Source organism: Manacus vitellinus, unplaced genomic scaffold (genome assembly GCF_001715985.3).
Source record: "Manacus vitellinus isolate BGI_N305 unplaced genomic scaffold, ASM171598v3 scaffold_12_pilon, whole genome shotgun sequence".
NCBI lineage: Eukaryota > Metazoa > Chordata > Aves > Passeriformes > Pipridae > Manacus > Manacus vitellinus.
In genome coordinates this window covers 13,209,658-13,229,673 of record NW_021938949.1, presented here as the reverse complement: position 1 = coordinate 13,229,673, position 20,016 = coordinate 13,209,658, and the positions used below count along the sequence as shown (strand labels likewise).

At 40.1% G+C, this 20,016-nt stretch overlaps 1 protein-coding gene across 1 annotated transcript in view; it reads right to left on the bottom strand.

The window, feature by feature from the left end:
* LOC108638684 overlaps positions 1–20,016 on the bottom strand; it is a 66,554-nt gene extending 46,538 nt beyond the window's left edge. Inside the window, exons 1-16 of the mRNA XM_029957849.1 lie at positions 19,962–20,016; positions 17,260–17,310; positions 16,509–16,669; positions 16,213–16,283; positions 14,046–14,211; positions 13,012–13,149; positions 12,119–12,236; positions 10,889–11,016; positions 8,398–8,501; positions 7,849–8,014; positions 6,914–7,096; positions 6,066–6,218; positions 4,706–4,850; positions 2,617–2,775; positions 1,750–1,868; positions 906–1,187 (exon numbers count right to left, since the gene is read on the bottom strand). Of these exons, the coding sequence (XP_029813709.1) occupies positions 906–1,187; positions 1,750–1,868; positions 2,617–2,775; positions 4,706–4,850; positions 6,066–6,218; positions 6,914–7,096; positions 7,849–8,014; positions 8,398–8,501; positions 10,889–11,016; positions 12,119–12,236; positions 13,012–13,149; positions 14,046–14,211; positions 16,213–16,283; positions 16,509–16,669; positions 17,260–17,310; positions 19,962–20,016 (2,199 nt within the window). The remainder of the gene's footprint in view (positions 1–905; positions 1,188–1,749; positions 1,869–2,616; positions 2,776–4,705; positions 4,851–6,065; positions 6,219–6,913; positions 7,097–7,848; positions 8,015–8,397; positions 8,502–10,888; positions 11,017–12,118; positions 12,237–13,011; positions 13,150–14,045; positions 14,212–16,212; positions 16,284–16,508; positions 16,670–17,259; positions 17,311–19,961) is intronic.

Here is a 20,016-nt window from a genome sequence, read left to right as displayed (position 1 = left end):
GCTCTTAGTAAAGAGACTCCCTTTAGGCTCCCTTTTACAAATACTTCAAGACCACTTAAGGCCCTGGTTTAGTACCTGTTCTTTCCAGCTAAAATTCAGCTCCACACCACACAAGCTGACTGCCACTATGAACACAGACCATGTCCAGTCACAGGATGACTGGCAAAGGAGAGGTATTGCAATCCATACCCACAAAGAGGTGAAGCTTTGAAAAATGCAATCTCAATACAACTTTAGGGATGCCATGATTGCTAAATAAACTGCTAAGAAGTAAAGATTTTGCATTTTCTCCCCTTATGCATCAATACAACAGCAACACACATGCTCATGAGCTTACACCTGAAGAAGATGAGCCCCAAGAAGAGAGATGATCTAAGACAAACTGAATAAATCATGGTCCCCAAGTTTTCCAGCTAACATAGCAACAACTGAAGTCAGTTCTCAGAGCTTTCCTGTTATGTACATAGAACATAGCTCTTTTCAAATACGGGTAAATTCACAAAGGGTCAATGTAACATCCAACATCAAACTGGGAAGTCAGATCACAAACAACAGGAACTTAACATCAAGCAGCTGTTTACAGTGCCAAAGCAGTCAATAGACAACAGGACATCAGTATAAAGGGGATCAGAGCTCAAAATAATGAGAGGAAGCCCAAAACACAGGCAACATACTCCCATGGCTGAGAATCATTGTTTTGAGACAATAGAGCACCCTGAAAAACTGAAGATCTGGCTCTTTGCTGCTTTGTATTTTAGGCAGCTGCTGAGTTCCTGCAAGTGAGCAGAACAGGACACATGTGCTTTATGCAAAGGGGTCACAGTAACAGAGTCCAGTGCAAGATGAGGTCCTCAGCTTAACTGGGGAATGTCATTAGTTTTTCCAAGATCTACAGAGTCAGTTACCTTTTTGACTAACTCACTCATTTTACTGTACTTTCTACCAAGACAATTCTGGTTTGTTTTTCTCAGCTTTGGCCTCCCACTCTTGGTCACGAGGTGATCAGCAGGGCTGTATCGCTTCAAATTCAGCTTCCTCTGCTTGACTTTCTCTGCTGTTTCCACTGGGTTTTCTGATTTGTGGTTTCTTTCATTAGTGGTTCCAAAAAAATAGTCACTGAAAGAAGCAGATTTCTGCCCCCAAACCTTCTGTACCAGACTTTCAGCATTCTCCAATCGTACACCAACCTAGGGAAAAGCAATTACAGCCTTGAAAAGCCTGGCAATGACCTGCATAAGCCACGTCAAGTTCTATAAGCAGAAATTAAAAAATACAACTAGATGCAACCAACAGTGAAAGATTTGCCAAATAAGACCCAGCAGCCTACAAAGTTTAGCATTCTACCTCATGCAGCATCCAGTACTGGATATTTCAGTATTAAATCTTTCCACAAAAATTAATTGGTTGATTATGTAAAACTCAGTCCAAAATAAAAATCCTTTTCCATTCGGGTACTGGTTCATTTACACATGATGGGACAGTTTGAGCTATATTCAACAAGAGCTGGGTTATAACTCTCTTGGGTAGTTCATGGTACCAGTAGAGTGACAGTGCTCTTATTATGACTAAATCTCTTATACAGAGGAGTGTCACCAGTCTGGGGCAACTGTGCTGTAGCAGTGAAAAGCACACCTTGCTAAAGCAACCACAATGGGAAAACAGAAAACACTTATTTTTACTTCAATACATCAAGTGTCCCTTGAGGAGGGGTATAAAAAACCCACAGTTAAAAAAACCCCATAAACTTGCCTCCAGTAGATTTACAGCCTGTCCCATGAGGTGAACGGTCAGATTTGTCATGACTGAGCGTGGTAGAAAAGATGCAGGAGAAAACACCACTGATGCTTCCACATTTGCACCTGCACCAGCTGCAATGGAGAACACCAGATGTCTGTCAGTTGGAGATCAGCTGTTCTCATATACTGTGCAAAACTCATAGTTCTTTGGGAAACTGTAACTCTGCTCATTAAGATGATGCTGAATAAAACATTGTCAGTAGAGGGAACTATTTAACTTTTTAGTACAACAAAGACATTACTGTAAGTAATTTCCATTTACTGGAATTCCATATTTACTGGATATTACTCACTAACATCAAAAGAAGAGCATTTACAATACATAACATACACAAATGCACTGGAAGAAATGGACAGAAAATAGAAATGTTACTTTAAAGAGTATCATCTAGTGTTTTCACTGAAAACAAATGATGAACAGATAGTAAAATAGGAAGGAAATAGTTCGAATATTTTCTTATACAAAGGGAAACAAGCACATGAATCAGGAAGAAAAAAATACATCCCAATCCTCTGTTGCTGCAAAGGAAGCTCACTAAGGAAGGAATCAAATTTGGTGTTCACAAAAATAATCTTTAAAATTTATTGGTTCTTAGTCTCCTCTCTCACAAAAGGCAAAGATTCAAGGTGTCTGGTTTGCTGGAATTACATTTCATATACTCCAATTAAGGTCAGAGCAGAATCAGCTTAATAGCACCCAGATATGCAAATGTAAGTCATAAAAATTAAACATGGAGCAACATGTAAAGGACCAGAAAAGCCATGTGGGATTTTAATAATCCATAAGTTACAAAGCACTAAGTTCTAAAACTCCACATACCTGAGTGAAACGTGACATCAGAATATGAGGAGTATTTCCATGTCTCCCTTTCAAAATCTCTGCTAAGGATTTCATCAGGAATAGAATCTCGAAGGTGCTCCTTCAGTGGATCATCTGTCTCCAGGATCTGAGAGAGGTGACTCCAAACAAAGGAGCCCACTTAAATTTTGTTTAAAAAAACAAAGAAAAGCATTTGGAGATTAGAGAAAAATTAAAGCAGTTTTAGAAACAGATACAGACAATATTTTCATTTATTTACACCAGCATTAATTCTAAGCCACCCCTCTGACCACAACTGAATTCACTCCTTTTCAGCACCATTAAAATCAGTCTGATGCACCCATCTTTATCACAGTAAACTTACTGAAATACTGTCATACTCTTTCCAATATGGTATGTGAGGGACCATTCACTCCCTAATTTCATTTATGCCTCTCAGCTACCCTAGGTATAAGGGTAGGCAAGGGTATAAGAATAACCTATTTATTTACTGTTTGCAGAGGATCTGGTACACTAAATTTAAAGGAATGTAACAGAATTGGAGATGGTTTTTAACTTTGGCAACATCCTTCATTTTGTTCTTGAAAAATCACTGACCCAGTGTACTGAAACATTAAAAATAAAATTTAAGTGTGGGATAGACAGCAAGCACATGCAAATCTTAAAGTAACCATTAAAAACTACAAGCAGGAATAAAAATGGCCTTTTAAAGGCAAGCATTAAGCAACTTCAAATACCAGGAGGTCTATTAATCGATTAATGCATGAACATTGGCAACAACATTGCTGGATTTATAAGAGAAAACTGTCATACAACAAAGAAACCATTCCAAGATGAAGAGTCTTTCTGTACTGTGCAATGTACAACAGGTCCAAAAGTCTTTCAATTAAAAAAAAAGTCACATACAGTTAAACAATTGTGATTGAGAATTAGTATTTCTGTGTGACAATGTGTGGATTCATGGCTTGGCCACATATGTGCTGTGTTGTGGGAGGCAAATATATCCCATGTGTCTGGAGTCTGGCTCTTAAACAGAGGCTTTTTTGTCTCCTGAAGATAAAAGATATGCTCCAGACACTGAATACTGATATAACTGCATTTTGGACAACACAACTTCATTTTTTCTAATTTCTTTTTCTGAAGGTGGCAACTAAAAACTAATATGTGCTCTATGCCTTCAAAAGTACCTGTTATTCAAAAGTTTAATGTATAAATTATTTAGGTGTCACATCAAGAAAAGACAAAGGAAGGAAAACAGCAAAAATTCATAAGTACTGCTTTAAATTGTTTAAAACACACAGCATTTTGGATGGACTGGTAGAGCTCCTTCATAAATCAGACAGATTAAATTTTCTGCGTGGAGCCACAGGGAGGAGAGTCACTGAGGGTGCACCTCGACAGGGTTTTGCAGGTGGATGCAATTTCTCTCTGCTTGAACTCTGAACAGAGGGGAACAAGTGCCCTCCAAACCACAAACCACATCATCAGGTGAACATAATGCTGAGCCTGAACTCCTAACTGCTGCAGGATATCACATCCTGGTAAAATGGATACACAGCTTCAAATGTGGAGCCGGCCAGGACCCAGCCACACCTGAGTGCAGACAGAGCCTGCTTTCATCAGCCTGCAAACAACCTCACAGAGACCCTTCTCGTGTTTGCTTCTTCTTGACAGATTTAAATGCAAAGGATTAGTCTAGAGGTATTCTTTGTTAAACATGGTGAAGCCATTTTAGAATATTGCAGTATTATTTCTGCCACTCACTTCTTTCTCGATAGAATGCAGTTTGCAGTTATCCCTTTGTATTTCTAATGCGCTGAGCAACAAAGATGTTCCACCTATCTTTCTCAAAAGCCTTCAGCTAATGAAATGTTGCCAGTAGGGGGAATTAAGTCTTTACTGACTATTGCTAAACTAACAATATCACAATTTCAATAAAAACTGTCGCAATCATACAAACGATCTTTTAAAAACGATCTACAAAGATAAAATAAAATTTTCTACAGATTGGTACCATTACACCTGTAAAACAAATGTTTTAAAAGTATCATTTAAGAACATGTCAGACTCTAGTAGCTGCTTGGCTAACCTTGGCTGGATGTTTCTTTCAGCAAAGTCTTTTGTACTTGTTTAAATAACTCTTCATGTGGACATTTCATTGCCATATAATAAGCAGCAATTCTTATTTCCACATCTTCGCTGGTTGCTTGATACAACTGAACTAAAATATCATTCTAAGAGAAAAAGATGAAAAAATAAAGACAATTACAACTTACTCCCTTAGAACACCTCATGTATGCACTTCCAGGTCCAGGTGGATTTTTGAGATAGCTATTGCTTTGCATCTGACAAAGTCACTTTGTGCAATATGTATACAGATGTTTGTACATATTCTCTGTACGACCTTATCCACAAATTTCCTGAATAAACTGTCATTATGACCTGAATTCTGAATCCTACACAGAGTAATTTATACAGGACTCTGCAACACAGAGCCTCACCTGCCAGCATAACTGTTGAAGGTGTTTTTATTTCACCAAAGGGTAGACCTGGCTGTCATATTTCTCTCACTTGCCACAGCTCAGACACAGACAACAATGGACACGTTTTTGTTCACAGGCTATTGAAATCATTAGTTCTGGTCTCAGTCAAAGAGCAGGACTGTAACAAATTTATTCTGTTCAGTATTTCCCCAGTATCAACAAATATGAATTTTTAGGTAAACTGCCAGGAATTAAGACATTAGTGACTGATACTAGCAACATTTTTATTAGTATTTAACACCCCCCGGCTCACCCACAGGGTGTCAGTTTAGCAGTTCATTTGATGGGGTGTATGACAACATATGGACTTCATACTTTGAACAGGTCTAAGGATCAACACCAAGCTTTATAACTACAGAACAAATGAATTATGCCAATCCATGCTGCAATTAAATTTTAAAAGACCACAGAAAAACACTTCTCCGAATGCAAGTCCATGTGAAACCTCTTGTTCTTCTGGAGCAGGGCTGCCAGCTTTGCCCAGGCCAGCACTCCTGGCTTTGCCATTCCTTTTAGCATCAAGTTATTTGAGATAAACAGATTTTGTGTTTTCCTCCATTAAACCATTTAACAAAATGTTCTAACTTTGACAGTGTATCGCAAATCACAACAAGCTTCTCACCATAATACTTTATATTTCAGGGAACGATACAGTGGAATAGACTATGGGAAGAATCAAGTACTGTGGGTTCTCAGCCATAACCTACCCAACTGAAGTAACTATTTAAGAAGTCACAAACACTGCCTCAGTCACTGGATGTGTTACCTCAGCTACAGCAGCAGAGGGGCTCTGCTGGAACACGTCTGCACTTGTTCCTTATCTCTTGGTGTGTTTCGTAGCTATTCCAAAAAGTCAAAACTCTGGAGCAGTGCCAGGAAGTCACCTGCTGGCAATAAATCACTTACCCTGACAGAGCAGGGAATGCGCCTGAAGGCCTGGATAGCAGCTAGGCGGATTTCCACGGGATTACTGCTCAGGGAAGCACAGGAGCTCAGAACAGGAGCCAGCGAAGCCGCTGCCAGTCCCGCGTTTCCGACGGCTTTTAACACCAGCTGCATCTGTAAATACAGAGCAAGGTGGAATAAAAGGTTTCTCATGTGTGGTCAGCTCTACATTGAATTTTATTGCAACAACATTTTCTGTGCAAAACCGTGTTTAAAATGATTACTGCTCATTTGGGGAGTTTACTGCAGCCCCTGTTGTACCAGCTATACTGTGGCTTCACTGGGAAGACAAGACACATATGGAGCACTGTTCTATTCTAATGCCATTTAGCACTTGTAAGTAGAATTTGGCTTAGATCTGGTGGAATACAAAAACATTATTAAAAGGCTGTGTTGCAATGGAAAAGCAGAAGTCACACATTTGATGTCCTGCAAAAGTTCTTCGAGTACTTTGATATTTTGTCCCTTTTGATCACAGATATTTTTACCTTTCAGTGATTTGTCTTGGGGTTTTGGGCACAATAAGCAAATTAAAATAATAATTTGTCAACAGATGAGTGTTCTTTATACTGATCAACAGTATGAAGTTTGGGTATTATTTCCACAACAAGAACACCCACGCTGATAGGTTGTACTTGTTGGATTACAAAACTTTATCAGCCCATCCTTGCAAAGAATATCAATTTACAAAGCTTGTATTCATGGCTTTCTGGAAATCCAATGAATGCCATTTTCATCAAACAAGTTCTAGATCAGAAAGGGTACAGAAGAGTAAAGCACTATATCATATGCCTCTGTATGGCCAATACCTCACTGAGATGTTCTGAATCTTGCACAGTGCAGTTTCCTCCCAAAAATTTCCCAAGAATCCTCAGCACACCCTGCACAGCAGGTACATCATCACAGGAGCTGTGAGCTGAGCAAAACCTGTGTAGGAGAGCAGTTACTCCCAAGAAGCAGCTCTGGCTTGCTCTGGGTGACTCCAGCAAAGGCTGTAAAGGAGCACAAAAAGAACAGGGAGCTTCAGAGAAGTCATGAGAGTGGCTATGGTAACATACCACAGAAATGTATCAAAATATTTACATACTAAAACACAATCTCAACAATGGTGTTTTCAAACAGTCTGTAAAGGAAGTACATAAGCAAACAAAAAGAGGACAACCTTGCAGAGATATACTAAAAAATTCTTGTACATATGGGCTAAATTAGTGTCTACATGGTACAGACCTCAGTTCTTTTCACAAGAAATCATGCCCTGTGTGCTTAGCAAGGAGTGTAAAAACAAATCTAAACTATTTTTCTGGACCCTACAAATAGTAAAACCCTCACCACCACACAATTTCTCTAAGTTCCACCTCTATACTTAATGAAAACCACTGATAGCTCAGTAAATCCTGGGTAGTTTACCCATTTTTAGATGAAAATTAGTTTTTCTCTCCCATAAACCTGCTAATTCCTAATTTCTGTGTGAAGAAAGCCTGTTACTGTTGAAAATCCCACCACTTCAACCAGTGCTTGTGAACCCCAAATTTTTTTAAAATATCTGGGCTACAGATGCAAATCAAGCTGCTTCCTCATTTGGAAACCAGGTAAAAATAGCCAGTATTTTCACCACCAAAATTACCTGGACAGAGTTTTGTATATATCTATGAAAAAGACTATTACTGTAAAACACAAAAATTATGGACCACCATGATTATGAGATCAATGACAAATTAAAAAAGAAAAAGCAACATCCACTCACAGCGAGAGATTCAATCATGCCCGAGGTGGGCTTAGGAATGAATGCAAATGACCAGAAGAAATGTTCTACTTTGTCTTCCTCGACTTCTCCAGAAGCCACAAGTTCTTTCATTAGGACAACACATGCCTCTGTAGCACAAGATGGGAGAGCATCTATTAATGGTTGCCTGTAACACAAGAAAAAAGTACAGCAAATCTAAAAATGAACAAAATACTCAAGAATCAAATTTGCTTAAAACCAGCAGCACTGATTTCCCTCTAAGCCATGACTCAGGTTTCCTGTTCCCCTTGCTTCTGAAACGGGAAGTCTGTCTGTGGGAATAGGCATGGGACAGGAAAGTCTATTTTGTACACAACAGTCATTCAGTGAGGAGAGAATATCATCCCTCTGTTACAGAAACAAGATCTGCTATACAAATGCTTCCTTTAAAATGCTCCAAATATAAATCCAACATCAGGGCATAGATTTAAAACACTGAACTATTTTAGATAGGAGAGAAACATTTTGTGACTATGTAATTTTTGAATGCAATTACTAAAGGAGCCTTACCAGTTGTCTCTGCACTTAAATGAAGATCTTTGCCATAGTGCTCTTAAGGCCTCAAGAGAGAGATGTCGGAGCTCAAACACGAGGGTCATGAAAAGGCCTGCAGTCTGCAAGTGCACAAAACCAGGTGTAATATTCCTGCTGTGCAGAAACCAGCTTCAGAGAACAGAGCACAACAAGCTTACACCAGCATTGCCATTGATTCACAATTTAACCTGAGAGCAAACCCTCTGTTCTTCCCTTTGTTCCTACATTCCTTCCCTCACTTGCTTTTCTGTCCAGACTGCAAACATACAGGGAGAGGGCTTTTACTTTGGATATCAGTCAGTCCCTCAGTGACCACCATGCACACCACTGGCATACAAATGAATAATAAACCCAAATGCAACACTGTGGTTACAACCCAGAAGAGAAGATCATAATCTTCTCTGAGTTTGCACAGCAAGATCCTGATTTATGGCCAGAACTGCTGACATAGCTTTAACACTGAATGAAACAATGGTCAACCTAACTTTATATTAGTCTTAGGTTTGCGTGAAAGATCATTTAGCTGAGGTTTGGACAACACTTAGAAGCTTGTTTTTCCTTCTATCTGCAGAATTGTTATAGTTCTACTTAAAAAAAATTTTAAAAATTCTTCTGAAAGCATAAACATGATATTCTTTACACCCAGTCAAGAAGTAGCTAGTAACTATATTACCTTACTAGGAAAAAAAAAAAGAAAGGAAAAACCTTATCATGCCCTTTTTTTGGGTCAGACTGGGGTATAGGAGTGAGGCAGAGCAAATCTGACATACTCTTGCCCACCCTGCTTAGTGCACACACAGTGCATTCACTGGAGTTACAGACCAGGCATCAAAACTCAGACAGTCAAATGGAAATTCAGCCTCCAGCAGAAGTGGTGTGATCCTCAAGCCTCTCTCAAGTGAGAGAGGGGGCTTCTCCCCATCCCTTTTTCCATTCTTTGTCAGTATGTAGTTTGTTCACTTAATGGTCCATTAGCTAATCTACATCCACATTGAAATTCAATCTTGTTCCATAATAGCATTAAAAAATTAAACAACGACTTTGCTTCTTGGAAATGACAGTCTCCACCTCCATTTTCTCATCCCTTCACTGTTTTCCCTGGAGTTGGGGATTTTTCCCTTCCACTTATTCTTGGCTTTGTGTCCTGAAAGAAATGCATAATCTCACCTCATTCAGAGTCAAACAATAAGGGGACAAACAAGCTGTACACGCAGAACAACTGCAGCTGTCTCCCAAGCAACCTGTGGCCATTCCCATAACTTCTTTCCTGGTCCAAAGGACATTTTATTGGTTGAAATGAGGGATAATAAAGATTCTCTTTGAAATGTCTTGTCACACAGAAGGAACACCCTGAAACAGTGGAAATGGTTCGCGACCAATCGAACCCTGTGCTGGGACAGGCATATGATGAATAATTCACCTCTCCTTTAGGCAGTGGCACAGACAACAGCCACTTGTGCTAATCCTAGTGATTTACTAAACAAATTTCCCACACATGGAGCCAGTAGACCTCTTTGGAGGCAGAAGTGACATCCCACTGTTACTGGGAAAAATCGTCTACCATTCTTTCAAAGACAATGAATTATGGGTGAATTTGGAGAAAGTTTCTCAGATCCACTGCAGTAATTTCTTCTTTCAGCATTTTCCAGCCAGTGTGTAGCCCTCTAGTCTGCGCCTAAACACTATTGTATACTGCTGTCACACTGGCAGACACCTAGAATTAAGCATTACAGTACCAAAAGAGGCTGCTTCTATTCTACCTTAGCAAGAACCAACATATATATGGCTCTGTTAGCTCTCCATAGCCCCAATCTCCACAGCATGCAGCTAAAGGACAGAGCAGATTTGCTTGTAACTCAGAAACAGAAACCTATCCCATACTCCACCACCCAGGAAGGCCACCTGCTGCTTTCCCCTGAGCCCGGGGCATTGTGCCTTACCCTTAAGTCTCACATCACATATTAAATGCCTATTTGTGCTTGTTAATCACAGCTAAAGACAAGAGAGAGGTGAATACACACAGTGTATTACTGCAGAGCTGTAATCCAGCAGTGAACTCTTCTCCAGTCCCATAGAGCCCTTACTCCATCTCCCAGTGTCTGTGTCCCACCCCAGCAAAGAGACAGGCAGAGCTTCTGTTCCTTGACCTGGGACTTGCTCTAGATAAAGGAAGGTGAAGTGCCCTCTATGCTAGGCCTGAAGCTTTCAGTTAACATCCCTTGTGCCTATGAGCATTTACAAGAGATATGATGTTTTGACACCTTGGTTTGATTTACCGTTTACATAGGAAAACAACACTTCGAAGCATTTTATTTTTCTCTAATTTTACATTTAAAAAACGTCCAAAACAATGAACTGCTTCAGTATTTCAAAATTGCTGCTCTCCTGGTCACCTCTTATCCGTGTAAGAGAATTCCCTGACCACAAAGAGACTCAAGGGAAACAGAGGCTGTGTATAAAAGCTCACCTCATAACTCGCACTGTGTGCTAAGCAAAGTTTCCACACCAGTTCAGTCACTTCCCTTCCTTTGACCTGCCTCTCCATTTCTTCCCTTTCATAGAGAATGCTGGTCACGTACAGATCCTCATAGTCCACTGGAAAGACATAAGGAAAAATCAGAGATCTGCTGGTTGCTGGCCATTTGCTGTGGTTAATCCTCTATGCTGGGGGGAAATTTCTCTCTGAGTCTTTATTTTTACCTCTGAGAGTCCCTCTAGTCCCAGTAAATATAATATAAATGCCTGCAGCCAGCTTGAATTTAAGAACACAAGAGAATAAAATCTAAAGATAACTGTGACCTGTGTGAGTCAGAGAAACAAGACAAAGATACACATGAAAAAAGTCCTACTTTCCATCAATATGCCTCTTAGAATGGCCCTGCTACATTACATTCAATGTCATCTAATCACTCATCCAACACTTCAACCTCCCAAAAAATCAACAGGAGGTCTGGGTGCCAAGAAAAATAAATGGCTTGGCTCTTAATCTCTTCCTGGGGAAGAATCTTGTCATCTTATGTTGGCATAACTATAAACAAAAGGCATCCTGGAAATTTGGAGTTTCCTTTTAAAGAAAAAATCCAACTATTTAGAAGCAGACAAAAATAATACAAAATGTTTCTCAACATTTAGAGCCCAACTTTAAAATCTTTCCTCAGGCAAGTTGCTTGTTGTAAAATCATTCTCCTAAGGAGAAGCACGCAGAGTAAAATCATTCTCCTAAGGAGAAGCACGCAGAGCAAAGAAGGAGAAAAAGTCAAAACAGTTCTCAGACGGGGTGTGTCAGTTCCATTAGCACTTACAATTAATTAGGACGCATTTGCATAATAATTAGGAATTGTCCACAGGCACAGGAAGGCTGATGCTCTGTGTACAAGGCACTAGGTATGTAAAGTAGGCAAAAAGGAGTTGGCCATTACAGAAAGTCATTTTTGGAGACCCACCCTGCTTTGTTATGGCAGGCTCCAGCTCTTGAAGAAGGGACAGCTCAGCCCAGCCTGTAAAAACACCCACTTCCAAATCATTTAATACATTGGAGGAAATGCCATGGGCAAAGAGTTCTCACAGGCAAGACACAATCCCAAGACTTTTCTAGGAAATACATTTATTTTATTTTAGCAGAAACCTTTTTTGTGCAGTGTGTCTGCTTCCACCTGAAGGAGCTGCAGCGAGGACTGTGTCTGTGTGTCTGTCCCACCACCCTTCTGAGGGAACAGCGTCACACGGTCGGACTCGGTGCATCTGGCCTCTGCCAGGACTCCATCCTTAATGCTCTGAACACATTCCAGTTTGGAAGACAGGACCTGTTGCTCAGACTGGGAAGAACAGATACTTCAGGTAAAGTTATTGATGACCTGTTTAATCCTCCCAATCCTTCCTCTCCCAGCTTCACAGAGGATTCCAGCTCTGGAATAGCTGCAGTCCCCTGTCTAGACCTCTGACAGTGCCCAGCCTGGGGAGGTTAACATGCTCTTTATTTTCAGTCTAGCTTTTCATCACTGAAAAGCAACTGCTGCTAACTTTCAACATCAAATGGTCTCAATTCATTTCAGTTCACAAAGCCTCAGTGTTAAGCGGCTCTTTTTGGTCAGTAGAGCTGAAAAAAGCAAAAGGCTGGTAAACTACAACTAGCTAGTATACAAGAAACAAGTAATATCCACCTAATAAAATGGCATAAGATACAAACATTGACTGTATTTGCTGTCAACAGTGGAAAGCTGCAAGTCTGGCTCTTAGAAAAGCTCCTATCTTTCCAAAGTTTTCTCAAAAGAATAACTTTCTTTTCATAATGTGTTTTTTTCTTGTTCACATCTCTCTATTCCCCTTTTCCATGCTCCACTTTCAGTTTATCACTATAACATGTTTTAATGAGAGTTTAATCCAGGTCCCTAAGAACCTCTTGCCTTTGTACTGTAACATTCATCAATTACAGTGCAAATTGGCATGAAAACAAATTCTGTAAATAACAGGCATTTCAGGCAGAATTATATTCATAATTTCTTTGCTAAGGACTCAAGTTTGGGCAGACACACTCTTCAAATAAGCTAAAAGGTCCCGTGGAATAATCAGTGTCATTCCCCTGAAACTCACCGACACATGAGGAAGAACAACAGACTGCACAGAAGTAAAACCAGAATATCGATGGGAGCAGAGGTTTAAGTCCCTTGTCTTTACAAGAACAGGACCCTTTCGCTGGTACTTGGTTGGGCATATTCCCAGAACGTCCACCTAGTAACAAACATACACTGCTGAGTCACACATGCAATACAAGGAGGTATTGTGGGTTATTACAATTCATTTCAATAATTACTTTTTTGTAGTAACAACAGAGACCTAAATTCTCCCTGGCAGAACACTGGCTTTGCCACAAAAGCTGTGAAAAGGCAAATAATTTTAAAGACTTTGGTCAAACTTTATAGTAGCCAGGGCCTGCTGATCTGTTTAACCTCTCTGTGTTATTCTGAATCAGATCATTTACAGTTGTATGCTTTTTCAGTTGAGGTTTTGTGGGTGTACAGGGAAACATTAATTCAGAAGAACGTTACTAATCAGCATAAATTTAATTACATATGGATCTCTCAAGCCTTACAGCAGAAAATCCCTTTAAGCACTGACATGCAGCAATAGCAGGAGAATGAGGTAGTGCACATCATGCTGAAGGTCAGTCTAGAGACAGCTCTTCACAACAGAACCAGAGCCCTTGAGGTGTCTCAGCTGCACTCGTGCAAACACACAGGTGACAGCAGGGTAGGCTGGCCTATTGTTCCAGTCTAACCCAGCAGAACTTGAGCTTAAGCATTAAAATAATTGCAAAGAACTCCGAGAAGCCAGATCGTAAAGCCTCCTGAAATTAATGAAAAAAAAGAAAGGAGGAGTAACCATGAATAATGAATATAATATTTTCCCCAGAGGACAGGTAAAGCCCTGGTGTTACCACCCTGGTAACGAAGCAGTGGATTTAGCAAGAATGAGAATTTATAACATCCACTACAAAAAACAATTAGGTGACTGCCGCTGTCTGCTGAACCAAGTGGAAAAAACCCTTATTTATTTACAAAAGGCATAGACTTAGCATGTCCAAGGGCCTCAGTGAGCTCAGAGCATGACTGTAGTGATGGTCTCACCTCCTCAACAACGGCACCGGCAGCGGGTGCTTGCGCTGTCTGCAGGACACTGAGAATGCCTCGTTTTATGTTCAGTGCCCAGGGCTGCTCACTCCTCACAGGGCAGAGCTTCAGAACTTTCCCATCATGGAAAGAAAAATGAAGAGGATGCTGTTCTAGTATTCCCCTGCAATAAAATAGTTTATTGTTTCTTGCTTTGAATAGTGCAAGTCGGTCTATGACAGGCTCAGATTCCTCAACAGAGCTGTTCCTCCACAATGGATCTGTCTCATTCTGTATCTCCACTCTTTGTAGCATGCCTCTGTTCTTCATAAATCCACCCTGACCCTAGGAGTCCTTAAAAAACCCCTCATAAAACCCTAAAAATAAATCCTCTCAAGATAATCACAGCACCCTTGACATAATTGTAAAGAATTCACCTGGAGCTGCTTTTATTAGATGTTACAAGTGTAATGCACTTAATGTTCTTGTTCAATGTAGGAAAGAAATTTCATTTTATAATTCAGGGTACCTTTGGCATTGGAAGGCCTGTCTGAACTGTAAAGTAATATTATGTCTCTTCAGGTGTCATACACAAGAACAACTGCTTTCCAATGAACCCATACCTTCCTGCTCTGCTAGGTGTTTATACCTGGGCTTTATCCCAAATTTGTTCCCCCACCTCTGCTATCAGTACACTCCCTAACTGCTTTTGCTATCCCAGAGTACACAGCATTTTCTACATTTGCAAGAGATCACTTTTTAACATTGATTTTCACTCCTTATATAATGTACTTTAATCATATAATTCCCCTCTAAATGGGGAAAAACAAGCCATCCAAAGGAAGAATTCTGCAGTAGCCCAGTGTTCAGCTCCCATACAGGGAGACAGACAGTTCACCTGCCCATTAACTGTGGAACTAATCGTTCATCTCATCAGCCGGGTCACAGAGTAAGAGGTAAACTTTAAACACACCAACATCTGGATAAAGTCTTTCCAGAGGAAGAGACTGGGCCCATGGGATAAGGGGTTCTGAACTCCTAGGCAACTGTGGCTGCTTTTGCTACTATCTGTGGAAATTACATGCGTGTTCAGAGGACAAGTCAGACTACTGTATGTTCACAATAGGCTGAGGCAAATGCTAATAAGGTTTACTCATGTGAATAATTATTTTCAATAGCCAAGCTTCACTGAATGCTTTCTTTGCTATCTCTATTTTTTGGCTTCTCTGCAAAGAATGAGGCACAACTACTCTTACAGCTATGAAAATCCTGCAGAGAACTTCACAGAAGATGTGCCTGTATTCTCATTTGAACTCTGATACCACTGCCCACACTGGGGAACACAAAGTTCTTCCTGATTAATATAAAAAGCAATGCATTTACTCCAAGCTTGCTCTTTTTGACCCTTTGAATTGAGTCAATTACCTCAGTTTTCAGTGTTGTTTAAAGGCTGAGAATCCAAGTGGCAGGACAAAGAGGAAGATTACAAGGCTGAGCTTAATCAGACAACAGAACTGCTTTTCTTTTGACAACACAAGAAGCGTCAGCTCGCTGGGAAAATGCCAGACCTCCACAGTTTGAAGAGATCTTTTTGTATAGGCATCTACACTGGAGACTATACCTTGAGAAGTCAGTGAGAAACACACTGACATATGTTATGAATGAGCTACTAAAACCAAGAACATAAAAGGAAGAAAATTAAATTAGATAAATAAATGCAGTTTAAATATCTGGGAAGGAAAAAAAAACCCAATGTTTTGCATTGTGAGACTCTTCCAAAGCAATAACTTCTGAAATGTACTTCAAAACTCAAGAGTCTGTACAAGTAACAACTACAGCCTAGAGATCTCTGATCCATACAGGCTGCTAACCAGCTAGAGGCCTGGTAATTTGTGCCCAGAATAATTTTAATAGTCTGCTCTCCAATTATTTTTACATGCAAAGGGATGAAAATTAGGTTTAAAAAAAACCTGTTTGGACCAAATACTTCTCATTTTGCTGGTGGTGTGCACATCCTGATCCTTGCTTTTTCAAAAAAAAAAAAAAAAAACAAAAAAAAAAAAACTCAAAAGAAACTCTAAACCTAAACATAGTATGAAACACACTGAACGATGTCCAGTCAAGTAGCTGCTAAGCCATATAGCTTCAAAAAAACCCCCAAACTACACCAGATTAAGTTTTCTACCTTAGACTGTCCATTTCCTTCAGAGGCTCCTCTCTGGATGCAAAACTTTTCTTAATCTGCACATCTTGCACCTAGGAGCAAAGATATAGGCAATGTATTTCATTGTCAAAAGGAAGTTGTGTCACATCAAAGCAATGCTGCAATTCTAATTATGAAATCCAGAATTGAACTGGAACTGGATCTCATCTTTTACTTACAAGAAAAACAAGGGTCTCAAATGTAGCAATAATCCCAAAGAAAGGTAAGGTTACATGTCAGCTCCTCCCAATCTCTCAGATTGTTATGACAATACTTACTTTCAAAACCATCTGGCAATTCCCCAATACCTCGATGATCACTGTGCTCTCCAGAGAGATGCCACTTCTTTTGTGAATACTTCCCTGCAGGAATGTGCTGGTGACTGCTGAATACCTGTAGCTGTATCTAGCTCTTTTGGGGAAGTACCATGCACTGTGTCCTGGGAAACAAACAAAAAAATGGGGTGTTTTTTTCAGTTTATGAGGCTTTCCCCTTCCCCTATTTTTTTCTGCCTTTTAATCTTTTTAAAAACCCAGAAAGCACCTGGGTTTTTCAAAGCTGGCTATAGCTCCTGCACAGAAGGTGAAAATCTTTCCCCTCTCTCCTATGCACAGAACCTCACCAACTCCTTCGAGGCAGGAAGACAATTTCCAAGGGCAGAAAAGGGATGCAGTGCATTCACAGCATGATGTTCTTCTGACACCTTTCAGAGAGCAGCAAGAGCCAGATGAAGTAGATCTGCTGATGCATTCACAGTGCTCTTAATGCCCATGGCTGGGTTTAGTCCTGTACTCGTTTAGTCCTTGCTCAGCTTTAAAGTCTGGGAGCTTTCTGAGTGCACAGAATGAGAACTTTAGGCAAGTGTGGGCCTGGTAAAGCTTAGTGGAACTTCTCCTCTACTTCCATGAATGCTGATTCCTCAGACACAGGTATCATTCCTCTCAGAACACAACATCCCTACGGAAGGGAAGGAAAAATCCCTCCTTCCTTATCACATAGAAGACCTGAGTACAGTTTTGTTTTACTCACCTACACACTCTGCAAAGCAAGATGCTCCATAACTTAAACTCTCTGAGGATTCTGCAATGACAGGTAAGAGAACAGAAAAGCACTGAAAATGTGTGTGCAGCTCAGTACAGACCCACTGCTTTTAAATTTCAATGAAATAACTGAAATCAAAGCATGGTCCTAAAAACAAATAAATAAATCCATGACAGTTTTTCTACCGAGTACACAGGGACAAGACTTTGCTCTCACCCCATTCCACACATCTTACTCACAAGCACATACATAAAGGAATGACCTGCCTTAGTGTATTTATTGAGGTAAGCATGGAAATGCAACAATACAGTGGCTACCAAGTGAATTTAAGAAAGAGTTTCTTAATCCAAGAAAGAATTACGTATTATCCACCACATTTCTTCATATCCATGGTCTTTTAACTTTATTGCAGTTCAGGAAAATTTCTACATAGCTATGACTTTTACTGCACATGGTCATTCAAGAAATCCTAAGCATCACTGAGAACAAGAGCAAACTTTACTGCCTAAGAAAAACTTTTGCTGCAGCAGCACACTAAGGAACACAAACATCACAACTTGAGCATGGCAGTTGGTTCAGATGTCCTTTAACACTGGGGAGCCTGTTCTCCTGCATGACTTTCACTCAGACTTTGACTGGGAGGGCAGCGAGTTCAAGGGGATGTAGAACACACCACAGAGATGGAACTGCTGTAGATTCACGTTGGCACTAACAGGGGAAACAGCTGGGGCTGCTGGTTCAGAGCTTCCACTCCTCCTCTTTCTGTGCACACATCTCTGCACAATGAGCTAGCAGGACTTTCATTCCAATGCTCTGATGCTGAACGACCTAAAATGAGCCTGGCAGAATTACATGCAGCAGTTATTGAAAGCACTGCTAGACAGCAAAACATCCACAATGAACTGGAAGAAAAATTCTCATTCACCCTCAAAAACTCCTCTGTGAAAAGAAATTTTTAGGGTATCCATTTCCTCTGCATCACTGTGATTGCCCCTGCAGGCATGACTGGGAACTCAAAAGGGCTGGGCTAACAGGAACAGCCAAAATCAGATACATAGTCCTGCTGCACTTGTATGTGCCACAGTGAAAGAAAATGTCCCAAGCAATTCAATAATAAGTACAATCACCCCAACCCCTATGCCATGAAAAGCTAATGAGCCTCCCTGTGAAGCAGTAACTAACACCCCTGTGCTGCTCAGCTTTGTCTCCCACTGGAGACAGAAGGTAAAAGAACCTCTTTATTCTGGTTCTGGCTTTTGGGTGTTTTACATGTGCCCAAAGGAAACGCCCTTGTCAAACTACAACATTTAAAAATCCACATTAATATTATTTATTTCAAACTAATTTTCTCTTCTCTTAATCCTTTTTGTTAAACGTCAAAACTATTGGCAGGAGGAAAGAAGGGAATTCACTGGATTTAGGACGAAAACAAGAAAGGGTTTGTTTCTTCACCCTCCCCCTCGATCTTACATACATTTTTATTCCCAAATTAAAATTTAAGTTTCTAGAGAGTAGAATTACATTTTTCTTGAAAAGATCTTATCCCACACTTATATTTCTTCCCATCCAATGCTCCTTTTCGTTTTGCAGAATTAATTCTCTGTATAGAACTTCAGGTTTTACCCTCCAAAAGTATGAATAACATTATTTTCAAGCAAACCTGATCCAGTGCTAGAGATACCTGCAAAGTGATAAAACTTTTGGGCACAGAGAGATCAGGTCAGGTAATACATGAGAATTATTGCTAGACTATAAATTTTTATAAATATACCTATCTGTACATAAAACATGTGCATTAATTTCAATATTCCAAACATATCACATTTCTCAGTTTCCTTGGAGGGAAAAAAATCATCCCTAGATCATCCTAGAGAGTGGATGAGGTGAGAAAAGGGCAATTCAGCCCCCCCTTTCTTTTAAACAGTGGGAAAAGGCAGTGTTAAGTTAACGACTTTCAACAAAGAAACCTGTACAACTTATTAAAGAACCTTAAAACAAATATGGTAAGACAAACTTGGAAAATCCAACTGTTCAGTGCAGCATCAGGAGGCACCTGAATGCTGAGCTCAGAATTGTTAATCGTGCTCATCACTGGCAGAGTGTGGGAGGCTGAGCAGCCTGGACAATCAGGCACCTGATTAACTTTGTTAGAGTTCCTAAATTTAGGGTTTCTGCTCTTTGCTTTGTTCTTTTTGAATTTTAAATTTTCTTCCTTCATTTATTTTGGTTCTGGAAATAGCCCACACTTATCTCCCTTCAACTGATAAGAGTAACAAACTACTGACAGTTCGTGATCTATTCACACTTCTCAGAACCCTTCATCTGCCGAATACCAAAGTGAGCACAATTTTAGAACACGATACTAACATACGATTTTCAGGCGAGGATAATAAAATGACTGGCACAACCCCAGTGTTTCTGCTGCTTTCCCTAAAATCCTGAAGGAAGATGCACTATTTAACTGCCCCCTTTCCAGGTAAAGCTCTCCCACTTGCCCAGTACCACCCAGAGAGCTCAGTAAAGCAAACTGCTACACCACGCTGAAAATCAAGACAAAGCTGCTACAAGAATTACCACAAACCTACAAGCTGTAACATAATTTACAACATCTCAAGAGTTTTGCTAGCGAGATCATTCCTTAACAGAAGTATTCTGCATTGAGAGCAGAGGAAAAAGCTTCTTCTACTTACTCCCTGAAGCTCCTGCCACAACAGCACAGAGTAAAATGATGGCGTGCAACCCCAT